At 39.7% G+C, this 23,777-nt stretch overlaps 1 protein-coding gene across 1 annotated transcript in view; it reads right to left on the bottom strand.

The window, feature by feature from the left end:
- Window positions 1–19,994, bottom strand: part of syn2b (synapsin IIb) — an 86,226-nt gene extending 66,232 nt beyond the window's left edge. Inside the window, exon 1 of the mRNA XM_022207558.2 lies at window positions 18,958–19,994. Coding sequence (XP_022063250.1) covers window positions 18,958–19,394 — 437 coding nt within the window. The 5' untranslated portion in view covers window positions 19,395–19,994. The remainder of the gene's footprint in view (window positions 1–18,957) is intronic.
- Between the last annotated feature and the right edge of the window lie 3,783 nt (window positions 19,995–23,777).

The following is a 23,777-nucleotide window of genomic DNA, read 5'->3' as shown; positions in this document are numbered from 1 at the left end:
TAGTCTGTTTTCTCTTACATCAAGGACAATGTAAATCATTTGTGGTTCACTTCCCTTATAGAGTCATCTGTCTTTCCTCATTAAATGATCATTACATCTGTCAACCAAGTATTTTTTTACAGGGTTCACAGTTACATCAAGTTCTTGCACACCATGAAGGCTTACCAACATGAAAATTCATATACACAAACCACAAACCAAATGTTTTATTTAAAAAAAACTGCTGTTGAAAGAGCATCCAGTTCGTTGCATAGATCTTAATGAGAACAAAAGCTTGAAATTTGCAATAAAGCCTGTAGGTGCATTGATTCAGATTACTAATATATTTCCAAGGCAATGTATTATGTCAAGAGACCTCACAAGTGTAGGTGTATAAATGTGTGTCTCTGTGTTAAGTGCACTGCATTCCCTGACAAAAATGCATCACTGCACCTTATACTATATTGTCAAATGGACCATTTAAGACTTCAGAGAATTATTACTTGATGCTACACTGCAGCTGTCTGAGACCCTGATGAGGCCTCACTGAATTTATAGTCCCTGCTACATTCGGCCATTTCTACTTTCCAGCATCTTATGGATTTTCACTTTGGCTATGACAACAGAAGAAAGAGAAACAAGTTTCAGCAGACACTAAATTTGGCAGAACCAATTGGCCGATGGGTGCAGTGCAGCTTTTTTATTGTACACCAGTACACAGTGTGTGCAGGGTCTGCAGTTTCCCTGTTGTTGTGCGATACTGTGTGTCATCTCTATTGGTGGCATGTACACACGTGGACAAAATTGTTGGTACCCCTCAGTTAAAGAAGGAAAAACCCACAATTCTCACTGAAATCACTTGAAACTCACAAAAGTAACAATAAATAAAAATTTATTGAAAATTAAATAATCAAAATCAGCCATCACTTTTGAATTGTTGATTAACATAATTATTTAAAAAAACAAACTAATGAAATAGGGCTGGACAAAAATGATGGTACCCATAACTTAATATTTTGTTGCACAACCTTTTGAGGCAATCACTGCAATTAAACGATTTCTGTATTTGTCAATGAGCGTTCTGCAGCTGTCAACAGGTATTTTGGCCCACTCCTCATGAGCAAACAGCTCCAGTTGTCTCAGGTTTGATGGGTGTCTTCTCCAAATGGCATGTTTCAGCTCCTTCCACATATGTTCAATGGGATTCAGATCTGGGCTCATAGAAGGCCACTTTAGAATAGTCCAACGCTTTTCTCTCAGCCATTCTTGGGTGTTTTTGGCTGTGTGTTTTGGATCGTTGTCCTGTTGGAAGACCCATGACCTGTGACTGAGACCAAGCTTTCTGACACTAGGCAGCACATTTCTCTCCAGAATGCCTTGATAGTCTTCAGATTTCATCGTACCTTGCACACTTTCAAGACACCCTGTGCCAGATGCAGCAAAGCAGCCCCAAAACATTACTGAGCCTCCTCCATGTTTCACCGTAGGGACAGTGTTCTTTTCTTCGTATGCTTGGTTTTTGAGTCTATGAACATAGAGTTGATGTGCCTTACCAAAAAGCTCCAGTTTGGTCTCATCTGTCCAAAGGACATTCTCCCAGAAGCTTTGTGGCTTGTCAACATGCATTTTTGCAAATTCCAGTCTGGCTTTTTTATGAGTTTTTTTCAGCAGTGGTGTCCTCCTTGGTCGTCTCCCATGAAGTCCACTTTGGCTCAAACAACGACGAATGGTGCGATCTGACACTGATGTACCTTGGCCTTGGAGTTCACCTTTAATTTCTTTGGAGGTTGCTCTGAGCTCTTTGGATACAATTCCAACGCTCCGTCTCTTCAATTTGTCATCAATTTTCCTCTTGCGGCCACGTCCAGGGAGGTTGGCTACTGTCCCGTGGGTCTTGAACTTCTGAATAATATGAGCCACTGTTGTCACAGGAACTTCAAGCTGTTTAGAGATGGTCTTATAGCCTTTACCTTTAAGATGTTTGTCTATCATTTTTTTTCGGATGTCCTGGGACAATTCTCTCCTTCGCTTTCTGTTGTCCATGTTCAGTGTGGTACACACCTTTTCACCAAACAGCAGGGTGACTACTTGTCTCCCTTTAAATAGGCAGACTGACTGATTATGAGTTTGGAAACACCTGTGATGTCAATTAAATGACACACCTGAGTTAATCATGTCACTCTGCTCAAATAGTTTTCAATCTTTTATAGAGGTACCATCATTTTTGTCCAGGCCTGTTTCATTAGTTTGTTTTTTTAAATAATTATGTTAATCAACAATTCAAAAGTGATGGCTGTTTTTGATTATTTAATTTTCAATAAATTTTTATTTATTGTTACTTTTGTGAGTTTCAAGTGATTTCAGTGAGAATTGTGGGTTTTTCCTTCTTTAACTGAGGAGTACCAACAATTTTGTCCACGTGTGTATGGCCTGCTGCAGAAAATGATGACAAAACACTGTAGAATCAAGGTCAGAGCTGCCTCATTATCTAAACCACTTCATCTTTCACGAAACACTTTAAATGATTAATATCACGGTGTACTGGCCTCACCTTTCAACACTGCGAAAGCTTAGAATTTCATACCACTGATGTCATTGTGATTTGGGCGATATGAATGTACACAAGTCAATCCGCAGAGATTTTATGATAATAATAGAGTCACTGATTGTGTTTCATTAATTTGATGAAGTACCCATTTTTTAAAGTGTTTAATTCAATGGATTAAACAAAATGAAGCATTTAGATAATATTCAAACTTTTAGGAAACTGGCTGGTCTAACATTGTATGTACTGCAGCAGTTTGTTTACAACACATATCCTTAAAATCAACAGTTAAGACCTGTTTTAGAGGATAAAATCTGCTTTCTCCTGTATCTAATTGATGTTGTGTATGACATAAAAAATTAATAACCACTATTGCACCCACTGTTTGCTCTGAACCTGGCAAAGATGCATGTTTAAGCATCAAGCTTTGAACCAACACTGGAAAAAAGTAAAAGATAAACTTGATTTGAAAACAGTGTTCTTATCAGGCATTAAAAGACCACGCTAAAAATGTTTAAAGAGGAATGCGAATGTCTTCAACAGCTAGCTCGTCTCTTGGGTCCTACTGTATTGTGGGATATGCAAATGCTGTTAATTACTTCTTGTATTACAATCCTGTGCTCCCATCTTGGCAAGCTTTCCCCTCTAACAGAGATAATGTATCTCAGGAGATTAAATAAATACATGCTAGACATATTTAGTGTCTTGGTATGCCATTATTTGTTGTAAAACATGGCCCCCGCTTGGCAACGAGCGTGTGGGCAACACCAAGAGTTAGTGGTGAGCAGAGCAGCCAGCGGATCAGACTGGCTTTAGGCCGATCTGATGCTGTGATGGATTGTAGCCTCTCATTATGTGGATTGAACTCAGACAGTGAGAGAAAGCAAGAAGGGGAGAAAAGCTCAGGGCCACATTTGATCCAACGTCTTGTTATGGATCATAAATATCTAATGGTTACAGCTGGAATAGTGGGATTTTCGAGCTTTGCCTCTGCTGAGCTCATTTTCGCTCCATCTTCACTTTTCATGCCCGTCTCTGCTGTTCGAACCAGCTTTCTCTGTCATTACCTCTGTTCTCCTTTCTGATAGCTCTTTTCTCTTGCTTCCGCTATCTGTCAGATACCACTGATTCCCTGCTGACTCCAAACTAACAGTGGTTCACATCGACCCCAGCTTAATGGAAGGCAAACAAAGGCAGGCTGAACCTACTCTTCTAGAAGCTCACAGACAAAAGGGATGAACTCAGCAGACACGACTCGATCTAAATTCTGCCAGAGGGAATCCGCAGAACCTCTGGTTAATTTGGGAAACCCTCGGCCTTGTGCTTAATCGCATGGGAGACTTCTAAGCTACAAGGTAGGTGTTTCGGTCCAAAGGTCTATACAGTGTTCTGCGTGTTTACAGGGATTGCTCAAGGGAAAACCTTCGTGCAGTCAGCTTATTGAATTGCACTGCGCCTGGGTTGATTAAATTATGTGTACTTTCATTACAATTAGAGTATACGTAATGGCATAAGCTGCGAGACACAAGGAACATTGGGTTTCAAGCTGGAACCACTCACATGAATAGATGAATTCTCCAGTGGCCTGTGCATGTGAATTAAGAAAATTTGCAGCTTTTGCAAATTTTCTTGGCTTTGCAAAGTACAGGAGTGGTCCAGACCAGTTGTAACCTCCTGACTTTGTTAAAGAAACACTAATTACACTTGAATTCAAATATAGCAATTAATTATAGTAGAACTCCAAAAATTCACCAAAATAAATTGAGACAAAGAAATGAATACAAAATTAATCTTTTGCTCACCACATCATCCTTTTAGATTGTATTACAGTACTTGTATTTGCAAATTGTAGCATTGCAGCTTCCTGAGATAATGTTCTCTCCAACAGCTGCCTCGGGGTCTTTATGCATGTCGCCCTTCACTAAAAGCCTCCTTCACATCTGCCAGAATAATGTCACCTACTGTATGACATTCTCTTTTTATATTTACGAATCCCATATAGTCTCGTTTATCAAGCAAATACTGTAGAACACAATGGTTTGGTTGCACCATATTTTCATTCTGCTACAAGGGAAACGAAAAGACGATAAACTTTTAGTTTCATTTTCATTTTCAGTGCGGTAAGTCGTAGCCTGGAAGCAGCTGTTGTTTCTCTGAGCAAACACAGATAGTGAGTTTCATTTTTCGGGAGAATGTCAACTGAAATGATTGGACTATATCCCATCTGATATACGATTAGTTGGCTGAAAAAGAGTGACAGTATAAAATAAATGGCAAAAATATGCTGATTAGAAATGTATTGTAACAGATCACAAATAAATCTCCAAAAATATTAAGGAACAGAACTGAGTGGTGCAAAAACATAATTCTGTCTAGATAACAGAGTTTGGTGAATAAAGCTTGAACGAGCAAGTCTAAAAAGTAGGAGAGCAGGTTAAAATACATGAAAGTTCTTGCAAATGGCCTAGTGCTTGCAAAGACCTCATGTTAATGCAAAACACAAAACGGCTACTGATAAACACATAAAACAAAACAGATTTTAAAATGGAATTGTGTCATGGAAATCGAGAAATACATTTCTCTGTTAGTCCTCTGAGAACAAACGCTCATTTCTATGGGATTGTGGAAAAGCATTTTTAATAGGCAACAACTGTACACTAATGACCGCAACAATGCAGTACATATTTTGTCCGAGACAATCTAATTAGTATGTTTCCATAGCAGTTATGACAGCAGTAATACAACATTCTTGTTGCGGTGTGTCGGTTTGATGTCAGACAGACAGAATTTTAATATCCAGAGTACTTTATGAAGCAGTACAAAACCATTGCTGTCAAGTCGAGTCACTTTTTTCTGTATCTTTTATGTGTGAGTGAAAAACACCACAGAGTCGTTGCTGAACCCCATCTGCTGTACTAAAGATGCCGTCCCTTATGACTTGTGCTCAATTTGAACTCATTAACAGACCAAATAATAATAATGCCAAACACTGTGTCCTCTCACTTGGATCATAATTGCTCAGATATTTAGGAGGGTTTCCCTTAGATTGTTGTTAATAGGAGGAAAAACAATATCATGCCCTTCCTGTGACACCAATTACACCTTCATTGTTATAGTTTTGCTGGAGAAATTAGTCAGAAATGAATCATTAATCAGACTGTATAGCCAGGTCTGTAAGCCTGGGGAGAGTTGTAAGGCAATCATCCATCTTATTCTGTAAATCCAATTAGGTAGAACTAAATAATTAACATGCCAATGTTGGAACGTGTAGTAATGCATGCTTATCCATATAAAGTGGATTGTTGTAAAGGAAGGGAGGACCGCAGCCTCAACACAAGCTTGTTCCACTGTGATATTGAAAATGCTTCCAGATTCTTTAGCTTCTGTTAGACACAAGCCCCTTTATCTCAATAAACTAAAAGTAGGAACATTTGCATATTCTAAATAGTTAATTTCACATTTGTTGGAATAATTACCTACAGTTGTAACCCCAAAGTACAAAATCTTTACCTCTGATGAAGCATACAATGTCAATTTTGTTCCATAGAACACCTACACAAGTGGTTCACTAATATTAAAATCTGTACTGGATATGATTGCTGTGTTTCTTCAGTCGTAATTAGTCAAGAAATGAGTTAAATGATTGTGTTGACATAATAGCTCCCTGTGCTATGCGGGTGATATTATCACAGTAAGTGCCAGTGCTGTTCTCTCACTGTCACTGTCTCAGAAACACACACATACAGAATTGTGTTTCTTGTACTTCACAGGACATTACGTTGCCTTACACTGATTCCCAGACTTGTCCTCACCCTGACCATAAACACTACTTACTTAATCTTATCACTTACCATAACCTTAACTTAAATCTTCATCCTACTTCAGTTTTGACCCCAGAAGGGAGACAAACTCACTCAGTGTGACTGTGCAAGCAGGTTTATGTCCTCACACCTTGAGTAATACAAGTGCACAGTCATACTGGACAAATACAAATTTTCCTTATGCCGAAGTTAAAAGAAGGAAACTGATGAAAAGAGCCTATCATGTCAGAATAAATTGAAAGGAGTATTATGAGTCAACATAGTCCCATCTAATTAAAAAGAAAAAAATGTAATAGAACTTAGTATAAGTGCATATGCAAGATGGGAACCACAAGTTGTTGATCTTGGTAATTGCTGCATTAGTGCAAGGCCAATTCAATTTGGTTTCATTGCTGTATAATGTGGGTTTAATAGTTACACAGTGTATTTCTGTACTGAAGAAGAGAACACAATTTGCAACTGCAAGTGTGCCTACATTTGGGCTACTTGACAGATAACAGCTCAGCCTTGTGGAGGGCTACGCCACGCTGACTGTCTGGATGTGCATTTACGAGTTTACAGATGAATTATTACAAAGAGCAATTAAGACAAAGATCCTTTCATCTTCAATTTGCAATCTATTTCCTGTCCTGTAATATCTTCCAAGGGTAATTTGGTAAAATAAACCCAGCAAAAGCTCATCTAACTAGCTGTCTGGGAGTTTTAATCTTCAGTTGTTATGGAGAGTGATGTGCTGACATGTAATGATCCAAATCATCTTAAACCTCTACTGGTAATGCGAAATCCTTCTAGCTCTCTATTTTGAGAAGCTGTAGAAAACCCAGTTGAAATCAAACAACATTTCTTCAAAACTTGACCACTGTCTCACAAATGGCTCCTGCTCCACCTCCCAAAGAAAACCCATCAGTCATATGACATTACTGATCTCACAACAGATGTTAGCACTCCATCTCTTTCACTAATAGGTAACTGGGAGGAGCCAGTTTTGGTATACCTGCTTCTAGAAATAAATTTGCTTTGAGGGCTTTACTGGGGCAACATCTGTGCTCTGTATTTTGAATCAGCAGCAGGGTAAAACGCTGCAGCAGCAGCTCCCAGCCACCTCTGATCCTACCGTCCACCACAGGCGGCTGCCATCCACCAACTTTAATCTCATCACACAGCGAAACAGAGCAAGCTGTAGCTTAAAATGGAGGAAATGGTTAGCAATATATCCACACAGATGCAACAGTCTGGATCCCAGTTAAATGATTGGTTCAAAATATTAAGAACTGCGTGTGAAAATACCTGGTTCATGGACAGGAAGTACAAATGTACAAGTGCGGGTGTTATTACAAATTTCAGGGGACGTGTTAACTGTACTTTGAAGTTGCATTTAAGCAAAAAATACCCAATGACCAAGCTTAAAATGTGCACCACGTATTGCCGGGAAGAGGCTACAGATTATTTTGTTGAAAAACAATTTTATATTGTGCCTCTGCAGTCCATCCTTTAACTATAACTGCTTAGAGGAGAGCTGCGGCTTATCCCAGCTGACACTGGGCTGGAGGCGGTGTACATCCTGGACAGGTTGCACAGACAACGATTTACAGTCACACCTATGGGTAATTTATAGTCACCACTTACTATAATCTGCATCTCTCTGGAAAGAAAACATGTTGGAGGAACATGCACATAAGAAGCTGTATATAAAGCGACAATGAAGATCATGCTGATTAAATTGATTCCTGCACTTGAGTCATTCGACTTCCATCTGACCTCTATACACAAAATATTTTAATCGTGCAAGTATTTGAGACTATAAAAAAGATCTTATGGTTCAAATTGTGACATTACAGTCAGGAAGATTATTTTCGATGTATTTTTAAAGGGACATGAAAACAGGTGCATAAATGAGAGAAAAAGGCGGTGAGATGTCAGCCGAGGAAGTTCCAATTTCAATGTCTTAGTTGTTTCATTTATTCGCAGGAAACTACCTGTAATCTGTAAACAGGTCTTTGTCGTGAAAATCACATCTATCCCTCTTTTCAACCACGAATTTTCAAGATTATTGAAGAGGATCACCCGTTGCCATGGCAACAGTGGGCTATTTCACCAGAGGTTGTGATGCTGATTGGTCTTGTTTATGGCCCTCTAAGGTAACTGAATGCTTCCACATAGTAACAAGTTTATCTCTGGAATACTGCAGAGACTCAGAAAAAAGAAAATCAGTGATGACAACAACACAATCGATACGACTGCAATTTCTTTGTGTTACTGTGTCGTGCGTTTCAGTTGCAGTAGAGTAAAACTCATTATGTTGGTCAGTCAGTCCATGGCAGCATACACAGCTATAGGAGAAATCATTGAACCATGAGGCAGAACACAAATGAATCAGCTCTAGTTTATCTTGGTTAATAAAGCAGAAATGTCATATGATAGCCCAAAACTACATTTTTTACTATAGTCTTAAAATATATTTAATACAAACCTCTACCACTGAAAGAAGTAAAACCGGTTTAAGGACAGCAGGACAGATCGACACAGCTCTGCTTCTTTAACGTGCTGATTGCTCGCTCTAAGTACCTCCTCTTCCTCCTACTGAAGAGGCCACTTAACAGAAGAGGTTTTAAGAGGCCTGTTTGTACACTATGCACATGCTACAATCATACCAAAGGTCAACATGTGCAAAGATTAAATTAAACTAACCTTGACACATGTGACATGTCTGTAAGTTCATGTATCTTTACCCTGATACCCTTATCACTGGATGGAAGTAGATTTTCACATCATAAAGTGAACAAAACTTATTTTGTATTGCAACATTTCCATTTTCTTTGCAATTTATTTTACTTCTAGCCTGCAATAATAGTATGACAGCCTCGATTAAAATATTCTGTACTGTTTTAATGTATATTACAGATATCGAATATTAACATCTTAAGTATTGATTACTGCTGAAACTTACTGTGTTTTTTTATTGTGTTTCATTGTGTCTGTTTATTGCTTTTCTTTTAATTCTAAAATCGATTTTCTATGTCTAAAAGGACACTATTCTAATGGAGCCTCTATTTTCCAGCCATCGACATGATTATCGAGAAGTTCACATAAAAAAGACCTCTTTACAGATTTTCTATTTCAAATGAGAAGCAGCCAGTCCATTAAACAGTTTAGCAGGGGCAGGAGCTGGTGATGTTAGCTAATGTAAATAGCTCATCAGTGACTGGGCTGTTTTCCTGATTTTGTTAGCCAAAATTGTACGATGAGCCCAACAACTAACAGAATACAAATTTCACTGTACTTGTTACATTGCTAAGTCACAAACAAACGCAGAGAGACACAACAAACAAACAATAAACTGAGCCAAACAGAAAAAGGTTTTTTTTTTGCATCCCCCAAATAGGTTTTAGCCAGCACCAAAGGAAAGTCAACAGAGATTTACAGTAAAATGTATATCTTTCTGTCAAATAACACAAGCCTATTGCTTTTACTGTACATATACTGATCATGCTACTGACTCTGCAGGAAGGCCCATTCAGAGCCAAGAAAAACCCTGACAAGTACTGGTGTCATTTTACGTATGGGTGTTTGCCAAGTTAAATGAAATCTTTGACAAGAATGTCAAAACCTTTTGTCAACAGTTCACTTCTTTGTTGCTTGCTGGAGTAAGAGATCAGCTTGGCTCTGTTTTGGCATCATTCACTTTACAATTTATTCAGGCTACACTGCCGCCTGTGGCTTTTTGGATAAATTAAACTTTCTGGAATAAAGCCGCTCAAGCTGTTTGGTTCTTTCAGCTATGCAGCCTACTGAGGTGTAAATTTATGGAGAAAGCACAGGCAGTAAGTGCTGTGCTTATCTAATTGTCTTTGCAAAATGTCCGCCACAGTTGACAAATGAGGAAAAAACTAGCAATGAAAAAGTAAAAAGAGACATGCACACTTACTAATTGTACAACTGGGACATTTTCCTTCCTGCCAAAGTTAAATTAGCTAAATGGCTAACTGCACTTATCCCCCCAAATTCTGGACACTGAGTTAATGAGTGATCTGTGATCTTTAGTCCCAACAGGCCTGAAGGATAAAAGCTCTTCTTAAAGCTGGTTATTAGTCGGCGGGTGTGGACACAGTCAGTGTCACAAATCTGCACGTACAAATAGCCTGGTCTCATGGGCACAAGCATGAGCATTATGCTTATTAGGGTATTCCTCACAGAGACAATATGGGAGACATGAGCATATTAAAAAATGCTGCACATTAAAACCAGCTTCAGTCTTATTTATACTGCAGTGATTCACCACGTCCTCGTGACTCTGATTTCCAAGATAAAAACAAAAAACTTTTGTACCTGATTTCTTTTTTTTTTTTCTTGTCTGCATTTACTCTCATTGTTTAACTCCACGGAAGGGGTTTCAAAGCTGCATGACCACGTTGACAGTCAAATTTAAGCAAATGTATCATTATACTGTACAATTAGCTATATTTCTCACCATGCATCATTGATTCTCTGTTGTAGTAATGCTCCATTTGCATATAAAAAAAGTAATAAAATAAGCCTCTTTCTGGTGTCTGCAGTTTAGTTTTTATTCATCTGTAAAGAAATGCATTTCCTGGCACTGAACACTAGAAAGAATAGTTCATATATTATACAGAATTATGGACACCAAACAAAGGTACATAGAAAGAAGGCGCAATCACACAGTAAGGCCAAGTCCTTACAATATGATATTATGTAATATAGAAAAACTCAAAAAAATCCAGCAATTTCCTTTAAGAAATGACTTTGGCGACAATGGAAAGAAAAAAAACGTGGGAATGCTGAAGTCCTCGAAACTAGTCAGCATGAATCGTACAAAACTTAATTATCATCTGATCTTTCGGGCAGGATGACATATCTTCATTGTGACATCCAAAAGAGTTGTTCACATTACAAAACATAAACAAATTAGAAATGCTTTCATTTTCTTGGAATTGTCCTTTAAACAGTTTCAATCATGCAATAATTCTAACACCAAGTTTGGAACTTGTAAAATCCCTTTTGGAGTTAATTCTTTCTCATCCGTTGGTCTCAAAATGCCACCGGCCTAGTATCACAAGAGCTCAGAGGTGCAAGACATCAGGAGGTCCAACCCAAGAGCAGCCTGTAAAGTCGACATGACATTGCGACTGGCTGTAATAAGGTCAGCTCTCAGCCTGTGTGTTCGCAAATACGACCTGCAGCTGAGAGCCATAATGCCACCGATAATGGCTAATCACTACCACGAAGTCAAACCACAGCCAGCAGAAAACACAGACATCTTTTACTGTTTATAGTGTATGTATTGTCTGCTAAGTAAATGCCGTGTTTAGCAAATAACCTTCAACAATAACCACTTTTCTTAAAGAAACTTGGACAGCAGAAACAAGGAGGAATACAACATCCAAAAATGCTGGATTCTGTGGGATTTTTCCCCCCCGTCATGTATAATTAGATGACAAAACAGAAAGAGAGGATCCAGGTGCTTGTTTATGTGTGTGTGTGTGATGTTGAAAGAGACATAAAAGACTCCACCTCCCCACCTGCTCTCACTGTGTACACTGGCAGTGTATGAATGCAAGCACTTAGACATGTAAACTAGTTTATGTTCAAGTCAGCACATTGCAATCACACCAAAAACTGAGCGAATTCATAAAAATGTCTCCCTTTCTGCTATGCAACTATAGGAAACAAAATAACCCCAAACAAACTGTTATGCTGGTCCAGACTTCTCCCCTAGTGTTACGAGTAGGTCATTTTTCTCATATCCTACCAAATATCTCAACACTTACTGAATGGAATAGCACAAAATTTGGTACAACCATATGTGGTCCCTAGAGGATGAATCCCAGTAACTTTAATGGTCCTGTGACCTATTAAGTGCTATTTCTTCATGACCAAATACCTTCAAAACCAATAACACTACCATCAACCTCAGTTGTACTTACCTGTTAATTAGCAACTGTTAGCCTGCTAACATGCTAACCAAAACAGTAACCATAAACATATCTACCGTTTGCATGCATGCGTTTACATTTAATTTAAAGCATGGCATCACACTGCTGCTTGCATGACTGCATACTCTTGGCCTTGTCTAGTTTTTTATGCTTCAAAGTTGAAAGAACTAGGTTAAAAGAATGTGTACACCCATTGCAGTACCAATTTCAAATGTTCCTACATACTGGATGTTCAGTATCCAACTAGATACTAGAGCTTCAGGGTAATTGAGTGACATTCACCATCAACCAGCGGTCAAACCAACAAAACCTTCCATCACGAGTCATTTCAAGAGTCAACAATCTGAAATAATCTCCCCTGATGGGCACTTATGCAATCTAGGTGCCACACACACTCACTAGCGCTCTGGAAGAAACTGCAGAGTGCATATTCAGTAGATAAATAGAGATTTAAAGAAAGGGGAAGCAAAAAAGAGGGACCGAGAGAGACGCAGAGAGATATAGAGAGCAAAGGAAAGAGAGCAGATGTGGCCTTTGGGCTGAAACTGCTGAATCACCACGTCTGCTCTCATTACTTCATCACATCATGAACCTGAAGCACTTTCTCCGGAGCCACACAGAGTGCCTGTCACGATAAAAGCCAGGGAGGAAAACATAGACAACAACTGAGAGAGAGAGGGTGAGCCAAACAGGAAGCAGCATCACATTCAGAATAAACGACAAAAGGGAGATTCCCAGATCGGCTCCTTCTCTCTTCCTTAATCCTCCACACTGTGCTGATATCACCTTGAAAGACCCTGGAGGACACCGTCTCATCTCTCATCCATCTCAGTGGGCTTAGGTCTGTTACATAAGGATTTATACGAAGCTACTCAAAAACACATCCACATTTTGGATTGCCTGAAAATGCATTCACTCTTTCATCTTCCAGGTTTATTACTGGACACCCATTGTGGCCTCTTTTTGTGGCTCATTCTCAGAAACTCCTCATAGTAGCACTTGAGAATGTAGAGGATGAGCCATCAGGTGAAGGGCGAGTCGTGATGCCTGTGCTTGCTTATACAACAGCCAGCCAGCATTTAAAAAAAGGATGCCAGTGTCATTTGGAGTTGTCGCTCATTTGTATCTGCATGTCGAGTTTCGCTCTATTTGTCGTGCATGCCAAACGCATATTTAATGCTCATTTTGATTTGATCAGTATGCAAAGTTTAGCTGGGTGGAGAAAAGGAAGTTCAAATTAGGAAAGAGAAGAGATGAAGGGTTTGGAAGCAGAGAGGTCTAACCCACTATTCTGAGAAAAATGGGTTCAAAGTTTTGCGTTTTCAAGAATGGTCTAACATTCTAAGCGCCACTGTAATGTTAGATTTGGGTTGTGGGTTAGACCACTTTGCCACTAAAATCTAGAACATAAAATATTAAACAAATTATGTAAAACTCAGTTCAGATTTACTGTGGGTTAAACCACTCTGCTTCTGACCCCCTCAGACATCATCTGGTTAAGTGGAGAATCATGGTACAGAGACCTAAAGATGACAGACAGAGCAGGAGAAAATTAAAACCTTAAACCTTATTGCTTCGTCTCATTACTATCATCCAATCAAGATGTGTGAAAATAACTAATGCTAATTGCATGCCAATCCCCTTTAGCTTTTGCATCAGTCTTCTCAAAAATATTGATTAAAATTCATGGGTATGAATGTAAAAAGGGATTTGCTGTAGTCCATTGTTCTGCCTCAACGTAGGGCTATTACAGTCCTGAGCTGCCATCTTACTCAAAGCACTTCTCCACCTTGGCCACCGGCATTACAAAGAACTCTCTATTGATTGTCTGATACATTTTAGAATTGATTTAAACATTTTATTATTTGGTTTGGGTCAGGTCCTATGTATTATTAAAATGCAGCCTGCTGCCATTTTAGAAGGTCGCAGAATGTGACACATTGTGTGAAGAGGCATCCCAGTACTGCTATTATTAAAATGGATGTAGTTTAGTCATGCTTAATCTCTGCTGCATCAAAAACGGTTCAGTTGTAACCAAAACACCGGTTTTGGCGCGAGCTATCGCACGATTTCGGAACGAGATTTGCTTTCTAGCGTCCTGAGATTTGGATACAGACCACAACAAATAGCGATCGCCAAGTAATGTGGAGGTTTTCGTTCACTTCTCATCTCTAGTATGTTGTGGGACACTCGTTGAGACTATCTGAGCCGGTCAGTGTGGGAAAAAAAGCACGTTAGGCTGGACTTTGACGCGGAGGGGGCAAGTTGCCCCATACTTTTCACTAGCTGAGCTGCTAGCTGAGCTGTTAGCTGCCTGCCTGGCTAAATACTGGAGCTATGTCGAAAATTCATTTCTCCATCACTCACATGTATGAAAAAACATATGAAAACAGACCCCGGGTTGAAAAAAAACGAAGTTCCCCTTTAATATCCTAGGAGCTTGAAGATGGCTTTAGATCATATATATGTATACATATATCATGTATATATAGATGTGGAATTCCCTGATGTATACATAATTCTCTGTTTTTAAATTACACCATTGAGTAAAAAGCCTGCTCGTGTGTCTGAGGAAAATCAATAACATTTAGCAGAGTGCCATTCTGGGCCAGATGCCTAAAAGAAACCTCAGTCTGCATTCAACCCCCCAAAAGAACAACATTAATATTTATGTCCAGCTGTCCAGATGAGAAATTGTTTACAAACAAAATGCAAAGGCTTATGAAAATAATGCATTACATTATTTATATTGTAAAACCTATTACTTGGTACCACTGTAGCTGCTCTTGTCCTACAGCTAATTTTATATTACAGGACTTGAAAACATTTCCTGATAGGACCCACGGCAAAGATGTGCAGGAGTGAAAAAATGTTTCTACACAGACTACAAAATATTATAATTCACAGCTTTCACTTAACAAAAAGGTGTGTATCCATTTGTACACTGTACATGTCTCACAGATGTAGAGTAAACATAACCCTCTCTTGGTGAAACCACAGTATATCATATGAGTCAGACCACATTGTTAGCGGTTTGACTCACATGACTCACACTTAAAATGATTATCAAAAGACTGTGGAAATTACAGCAGCAATAAGCTACAGTGATTGTAAAGGTAACACTTGCAATCTACGAACAACTAGTGAAAATCTGGCAACAAGAATGCCAAAAAAATCTGTAAATACACGGTAGAATCCTGCAGCATTCAAAAACTGTAAAAACAGTGAAAATAACAATATCTGTCAAATATTGTTATTAAATAAAGTAACACTGTAATTGTACTGTCAAATGATAAAAAAAACACTAAATGCTATTTGTAATAAAAAGACATTTTTGATGTGGACAATAAGTACAGTTCTTTTTTGTGTTTTTACAGGATAATATCTATATTTTAACAAAACAGGGAAACATGATGACTATTTCTCAATCCGTATTATACATAACTTTTAATTAACATGACAAATCCAAAAAATAATAATATTTTTTGCTGATTTAAATGGAGAAAAATGAGTGAAATTTGATGGCCAAATATATAAGAGAAAATTACCATTTGTTTCAGTACAAATTTTTTTTACACTCTTGGGCATTTTTGTTTTGGTTCGTTTGTTTAACATGGAAATTGAATTAAATTACTTTTTCTGTGATTTTACTAATTATGTGTAATTGGACCAATCTGGGAAAAACATCAAAATAACAGTAAATTGTTCACAGAAAACTTGTTGAAAACTATTTAGAAAACAACCTTTTTGAAAGTGTATGTAGTCAGCACTAGCTCATGTATATAAATGTGTTGCAAACCCAAATCTGTTTCATCTATTTTCATTTCCCTCCAGCAATAAACTGTCTGATATCACAGCTTACAGTTGAAGTGTATTATAACCAGATACACATGTGATTTTGTTGAATCATTGCAGATGTAGACGTATGACTCTTCAAAGTAAAGCAATGAATTCAAATGCTGCTTTTATGAATTGAGGTTGCAGCGTCTCGCATTCAGACACATCATGGCTGGCTGTCATCCAATCGTAAGCCACCAAAAGAGATACAAGATTACCAAAACACAGAGCTGAGAGTCACATTCAGTCGGTACAGTTTAATGGAATCTCAATGCATCTATATGTGCATAATGCATAGAGATAATCCTGTGCTTATGGTGTTGGAAATTACTAGTAAAAACCCTTCAGTCCATTTTAAACCTTCAGTGTCCTGAACTGAGGCATTACCTCATCAGGGACCTATGGGATTAGTTTATTTAACAGGTACACCTCCACATGGGCACCACCAATGGGATTTGTGACAGTGCATTTATATAATTGCATTTTTCTCTCTCTATGCACCGCTTTATCCTCACTAGGGTTATAACTGCATTTGCATTTTACAATTTGCAGACATTGAACCTCTTCCCTTCTTTTTGGAGCAAGAAGACTTAAAATTTTATACACAACATGCATCTGACTATATGCAAACATAAATGAGGTCTTCAGAGAGAGAAAACTGCCAAAGGTCTCTTGTGAAAGTGTCAGAAAACCTGTATGTAATAGAGAAACAGGACAGTGATTCTTTAAAGTCAGCAAGTTTAAAGCTTTTTGTGCATCTAAAACTTAAAAAATTTAGTATCTGAAATATATACTAGAATTTTTAATCCTGCAAAGTTGGCATTAGTCATCATTAATTTGGACATTATGATTTGATTGCTCTTGTGAAAAATACATAAGAGAAAAAAAATATTACATATACATATATATATATATATATATATATATACATACATATATATATATATATATATATATATATATATATATATATATATATATATATATATATACATATATATATATATATATATATATATTCTTCTCTTTTTTTTTGCAAAACGATAAGTTTTTAAATCCTTCAATGCCAAACATGCACACATTTATAAACCAAAAGACAAGTAGGGGAGAGGGCTGTGGATGCATGCGTCCTTGAGGAGTTAATGGGTCAAATCTCTGTCATCTACAAGACGGATGCACAGAGAAGAATGCATTTGTATTTTTTGTGTTACTAAAGCAAGTTTATATTCATGTGTTAACAATTTACTATAATAGAATTGAAAATCCAGTTTCTGATCTACCTTTGCAACGTCCAAGAAACATTTTAAACTGAAGTAGCTTTTAAAATCAAAACAGAATGAGATGATAAAGTGAATGTGACCAAACACATCCAAACAAAACACTCACAGTTCAAGGTCCACTTATCAGCTTTTTCTTGGAGCTTTCGAGGGTATCGCACAATCCTCCAGACAAGATGGAGTTTGGTGGAGCTATAGATGTCCAAATCTGTCGTTATACTTGAACTATTTGGCCACAGTTCAGCTAGCTAGTTCAGTCTTGACTTTGGAAGCAGTAGCAGTCAAGTTCCATGTATTCTGGAGCTTTTTTCAATACTACATCAGCGTTAGCTCAACAGCCTGGTGCTGAACAATAGCTGCCAGATGAAAACACTCCATAGTATCTATTAAATTCAAAAGGTCAGAAGTGTCTCGTGGCTTCCACTTTTTCATGTGGCTATCCAATATAAGGCTGACAAGATAAAGCTACACCTGCATAATGAAAGAACTGTGAAATCAATCAACATTCACAGACACACACACACACACACACACACACACACACACACACACACACACACACACACACACACACACACACACACACACACACACACACACACACACACACACACACAAAACCATTTACAGCCTTCAAAATATGATTTGCAGGAACAGAATGCAGTGAGTGTGGAAGCAACATTATTACAGAGCCAAGGATCCACAATTCACTTGCAGAAGAGCATGTTTTATTCAGAGCTACATGCTCCTGTATGACAAGAGTATGCTGTACGAGTTGATATCATAAGGATTATATCCTGTTAGCCAACTTGTACAGTCAATGGATGGAAACACTTACTCATAGCTCGAACACACACACACACATACACACACACACACACACACACACACACACACACACACACACACACACACAGAGACACACATTAGCATAAGCATACAACATGCATGCCGTCACGAAGACATGTAAAAACGCAAGAACAGAAACAAGTGACAGCGTTGGGTGATGGGATGTGTGAGTCCAAACCCCAGAGAAAATCAGTCCTGTCTGTTCAGATTAATAGAGCTGTTTCTATTTTAGGAGCAGCTTCAAGGAGAGCATGGGATACATTTCAATACAAAGACACAAAACACTAACAAAAACAACAGAATAATGCATGAATAAGGCTCATTTCATGTATGTGTAGCTGCACTGCCGGAAAATGTGAACCATTTATTTGTTTTGATCTCATCAAGGACTGCACGAATCGATCGTTTTGGTTTGAATATGTGCCAGTCAGCATTAGGCCAGCACACCCACACTTAAATTTGTGTTTTTAACAGTAAGTCATTTTCTTTCTGGCTCGCTATGAACCAAATATTTTTCACGCCAAATCTGAAGTGTCTTCCAAAAAACTCAGCCGCAGAGTGCCTGCTTCTTAAGGGTCACCGAGAATTCCAATTTCATTCAATAAGGCTCAACACAGAAACCGGCTGCATCAACTTCCCATCAGGCATTTGGACAACACTCAACCAATCATTAAAGCCACTACCATCTGAGTACTCACCACTCATGCTGGGGCTCATCAATGACCAACAGAATCTTGAACTTCTTGGAGAGGGAAGGAGAAGGAGCCGTCTGCTCCACGAACCCGGCGGCAGACGCAGCAGTCTGTTTGACCACATTGGTGATGGAGGTGAAGGAGCTGAAGAAGCCAGAGGAACCGCCAGAGGAGGAGGACTGGGCCTGCTGAGGCTGCTGAGCCGGCTGGGACGGGCGCCGCTCCTGAGCCGCGGGCGAGCTGGCCGGAGCCTGGGATGGTGCTGGAGCTTTGGTAGGGGACTGGGCAGGAGCTGTGGCAGGAGGTGCACCTTGCTGGGAAGGGGAGGAGGCAGTTGGGGGAGGAGGAGCAGGTGGGTCAGGCCTCTGGAGGTCTGTCATGTAACCATTGGGCAGGTTGGACATGAAGCTGCTGTCAGAGAGACGGCGTCGGAGGAAGTTCATGGTTGCGGTCGAAAGGTGGGTCTTTCAGTCGGTCTGCTGGCTGCGCTCTTGGTTTCCTGGCTGAATGGGATGAAAGCAGTAGCCGGCGAGATCAGAGGTTAGATGAATGACGGAAAGCAAATCAGTCCAGAGTGGTCGAGGGAATGCGTGACGGAGGAGCTGCTTCACTGTTGGAGGAATGGAGAGCAGGAAGGAAGGGAAGGATGGATGAAGCGATGGATACAGCTCTGGTCCAGTCTTCAAGAGACAGCTCTCCAAAGTGCTGCTAAGCCAGCGAAACAGCGCGCTTGTGTGGTGATCCTCCTCCTGAGCCTCACGCCTCCTCACAAAATACGTGTGTGTGTGATGCGTGAAAGTGTGTGTCTGCGAGAGAGAGAGAGAGATAGAGTGGGAGAGAGAGACAGAGGTATGGTGTCGCCCCCTTTGGTGAGGTGCTGGTGCTCTCCCCCGTCTACTCTGCCTTCCTGCCTCCTGAGCTGCTGCGAGCTGAATGCACTCAAGAGATGCTGCTCTCTCTGCTTATCTCACCCTTTCACTCGCTCACGCTCCCTCTGCCCTTTTCCTCTCGCTCACTCTTCTCACTCGGCACGCTCACTGGCGCTCCCCCCCTCCTCCCCTTCCTCCCCCCCTTCCTCCTCCTCCTCCTCTCTCCTGTCATCATCCTCCTACATCATAGACTACGTATATGTGTCGTGCTGCAGCCTTGTAGTGCTGCGTGCCGTGTGCAACCAGTGGAAGGGGTTTCCTGCAAGCGTGCATAAGGTGGAGTTCACAGATGGAAACGCCATCCACCCTGCTCTGCAAGCCCCACCTTCGTCTCCCACCATCCGTCCATCTTTCCACCTCGTGCTCGACATGTCGTCCCTTAATCCCTTTTCCCACCGTTTGCGTGTGACAATGCTGAAACATTTTCTCCCAGACATAGTCCCGCAGAACTGAAAACATTCCCCGTCCTCTGGGATTGAGCAGCTGCCAGTTTTGTCCCCCATTAAAAGCATGTAGCATAAAAGGAGGACAGGAAGGATTTGTAATTTAAACCATTATGGTGAACAAGCCTGGCATGTCTTTCTCCTGCGTTGCCCTTGTCTCTCTCCCATCTGTGTGTCTGTTTCCTGCTCTGAAAGGTGTGAATGGCTTATGCTTCTTGCGTGTTTTGTAGTCCGCCTTCTTCATGGAGGAGTTTTTTCTGGAGGCAAATCAAATGTGCAAGAATAAAGGTCGGCATATGGGTTACAGATTGCAAAGCCCCTTGGGGCAAATTTGTGATTTGTGATAAATAAAACTGACTTGATTTGTACAGGAAGAGAGAAAAACAGAGGACGTGGAAGATGAGTTGGACAGAAATCTAATTATCTCTCCTGCCTTCTATTGACCAATTTCATTTCAGTAACATGTCTTGCTCTGTGATCTAAGAAAACAGCACATCTGGGTGCTGACCAAGAGTAGCCAAGTTTGATTAGACTCTACATGTGATAACTATCATTTTCGGTTAATTTATGTTTTGATCCTTGAAAGTGGATCTGCAATATTCATTTTTGCAGCAGGATTTTTCTAACAATTTCACTTAAAGGCACTGTAGCATCAGCATGTCAAGTCACAGCTATCAAAGGAATTTAAATGGTGATTTTTTAAATAACTACATCTGTATATCCAGCAAATCCTCATGTCACAGCCAGATTTTCTCTGCAATATTTATGAAGACGGTAAACACATACATCTATAAATTCACACACACACTCTTTCAGTTTAAAAGCCAGTGCAGCTTCTTTTCGACACACAGTGTGGTTTTCAGACTATGTGTTTCCTTGTCTCTTTCACTTCTTCTTCCTAAACAAACATCTCTTGCCTGTGCCCGGTCTCATTATGCGTTCACTATTTCAGGTCATAAGAAGAGCACGATTCCTAAATGCCGACAGCAGCAGCAGCAGCAGTCTGTGCCTGCACTGTTTGCTGCTTTAAGCTTTACTTCATGAAAACAGCCTGAAGATGACAGGACAAAGAGGGAGAAAGAAGATTATTCAAGCGAGAAGAAAATCCCACACACGTCTGAGCCACATTAAGACAGAACAGTGTGGCATTAAAAGACTGCAGCAGAAGCAAATATAAATCCATGGTACAGCACCTTCATCTTATCTCCAGTGGAAAAGCATTTTTTAAAAGACGTAATGCAGTTTTACAAATTTAGCCCACCAGCCAGCACATTTATTAGATTTGACCACTCATTCAGTCTCATTGAGATCTCTGGAAACTCACCGCTTTGATTTCGAACACAGATTTGTTGAGCACTGACTGTCTCAATGAGCGCTCAGTTGATGGAAATGTATTCCTTGACCTTTATGGCATTGAAAGGTTGCTTTTCAGCTGCAATCTAAACCACTTATCTGGCCACCCCTCTTTTGAATTTGAAACATTTTCTTTCTTTGTAATTGATTAAATACAAAAAAACCTGTTGCAATTTGCAGGCTAGTAGTGTGCACAGTTCGGATTACTACACATCGTTGCACCTCATTCCATCATCCCCAGACACTCACCTTTTATTCACCCAGACGTTCAGTGGAACATAAAACCCCGACAATGATGTGACTTTTAGATTTATTAAAGACCGCTGCCTCTAGGGTGCATCCAAATACATGACGTGCAGCGTGACTGAAAATATGCTGACCGAAAGAGGGAACCCGCTTCTCGTGTCATAAAAAAAATCAAGGAGGCATGGCAGCGCATAAATCATGTGTCTCAAGTAGCACAGAGGTAAAGTCCAACATAAGCTTGTAAAGTAATTAATATATTGATCTGGGTTCAGTTCTTTTGCATAACATGCAGGATGCACATTTGTAGCAAGTCATGAGTCAGGGCCAATGAAGGAGAGAGTGTTTAGTCAACCAGAAGAGAGCCAGTGAGTCACAGAGCTGCAGTGTGAACTGTAGCGACATCCTAAGCTCATCCTGGCCTACATGTTTCATGACACACATACACAATACATAACACATTCCCAAAAGCCATTATATAATACATGTGTGCATGAAGTTACGCAGGTGACAGCAATTCGCAAAACACCGCATAGCTTTCTATGTGCATCAGAAGGAGGCTAGAAGTTTCTTTTCTTATTATTTTGGCTCACCATTTACAGAGATTAATTCTAATATTTATAGCACATATAATTCGCTTAAACTGCCATCCTCTTTTTTTTTTAAAGATTTTTGAGGTTTTATTTCAGTCGTGCAGTAGAGATAGGAGCCCAACAGTGGACTGTTATTCCACCACATGCATGCACTCCAACCACTCAACCATCACATTGCCCCAAACCATCAGCATCTTCTCTGAAATAAAAGGTGCTCTCAGTAGCAAAAGGTTACAGCCCTCCAACCTTCCCCCACCTCCTGATCTTTTGACTTATTCGAGCTGAGCACGTTAAAGCTGTAGCTCAGAGAGGACAACATGAGCTGTTCTGTGCTACTGCATTGGAGGAAAAACAGTAAGAATGCGCAAACATAGCAAATCCACAACGCCTGCAGCATCACTCATCTGTCAACACATACAAGCCCACATACACTACAAGAGCAGACTCAAATGCACACGTGTGTACACATCCGCACTCACACAAACGCACACTACCATCTACACAAAGCACAGATGCTGACATACAAACACATTAAACCCTCTTGCAGGCAGATACACAGGGGAGTCACTATTTCACAACTGAGTAAAAGTGTGGGTTATTCATTATTTTACACCAACAAATGAATCATTTTAATAAACACTAATTCATTCAGTGAAAAAAGAAAAATGCAATCCTTCCTCATCTGCAGATGGGACAGCAACAAAGAAACCAGCACTTTTGGTGGAGGATATGATATTAACACCCTCTATTATTTGTGTGTGTGTGTGTGTGTGTGTGTGTGTGTGTGTGTGTGTGTGATGTGCAGGAGCCTGATCAAATGCTGTTTTGGCACATTTGCGGTAGATTTGTGAGCATAGCTTTACTGGCTCAATTTCGATAATCCTTGAAAAATCAGAACATTTGGGCTCTTTGCACATCTGGCATCGACAGGAGGTGCTCATGACATGGTGTAGTACAATCTACAGCCTGAGGAGGGCATCCGTATAATTGAAAATTCCAGCATTTTAATGAATTATCCACTTAATTTTCAACTCAGTCCGAGCTATATTCAGTTGGTTGGTGTCCCCTTTGAATGACTAGATGAAATGGGGAAGCAAAAATTAAAGAATTAAGTAAATGAATGGGAAGTTTGCCTTGCAGACAATAATGTCAGTTGTGGCAGATGAATTGAAACACAGGGAGCACAACACGGTTAGCTATGCATGCACAAAGGTCTACTATTGTTTCAGCACAGCTACTCACCTTCACAGAATGCTTCCTTCTGT

The sequence above is a fragment of the Acanthochromis polyacanthus genome, chromosome 5 (assembly GCF_021347895.1).
Source record: "Acanthochromis polyacanthus isolate Apoly-LR-REF ecotype Palm Island chromosome 5, KAUST_Apoly_ChrSc, whole genome shotgun sequence".
In the NCBI taxonomy this organism is placed as follows: domain Eukaryota; kingdom Metazoa; phylum Chordata; class Actinopteri; family Pomacentridae; genus Acanthochromis; species Acanthochromis polyacanthus.
This window is presented reverse-complemented; position numbering and strand designations above follow the sequence as displayed.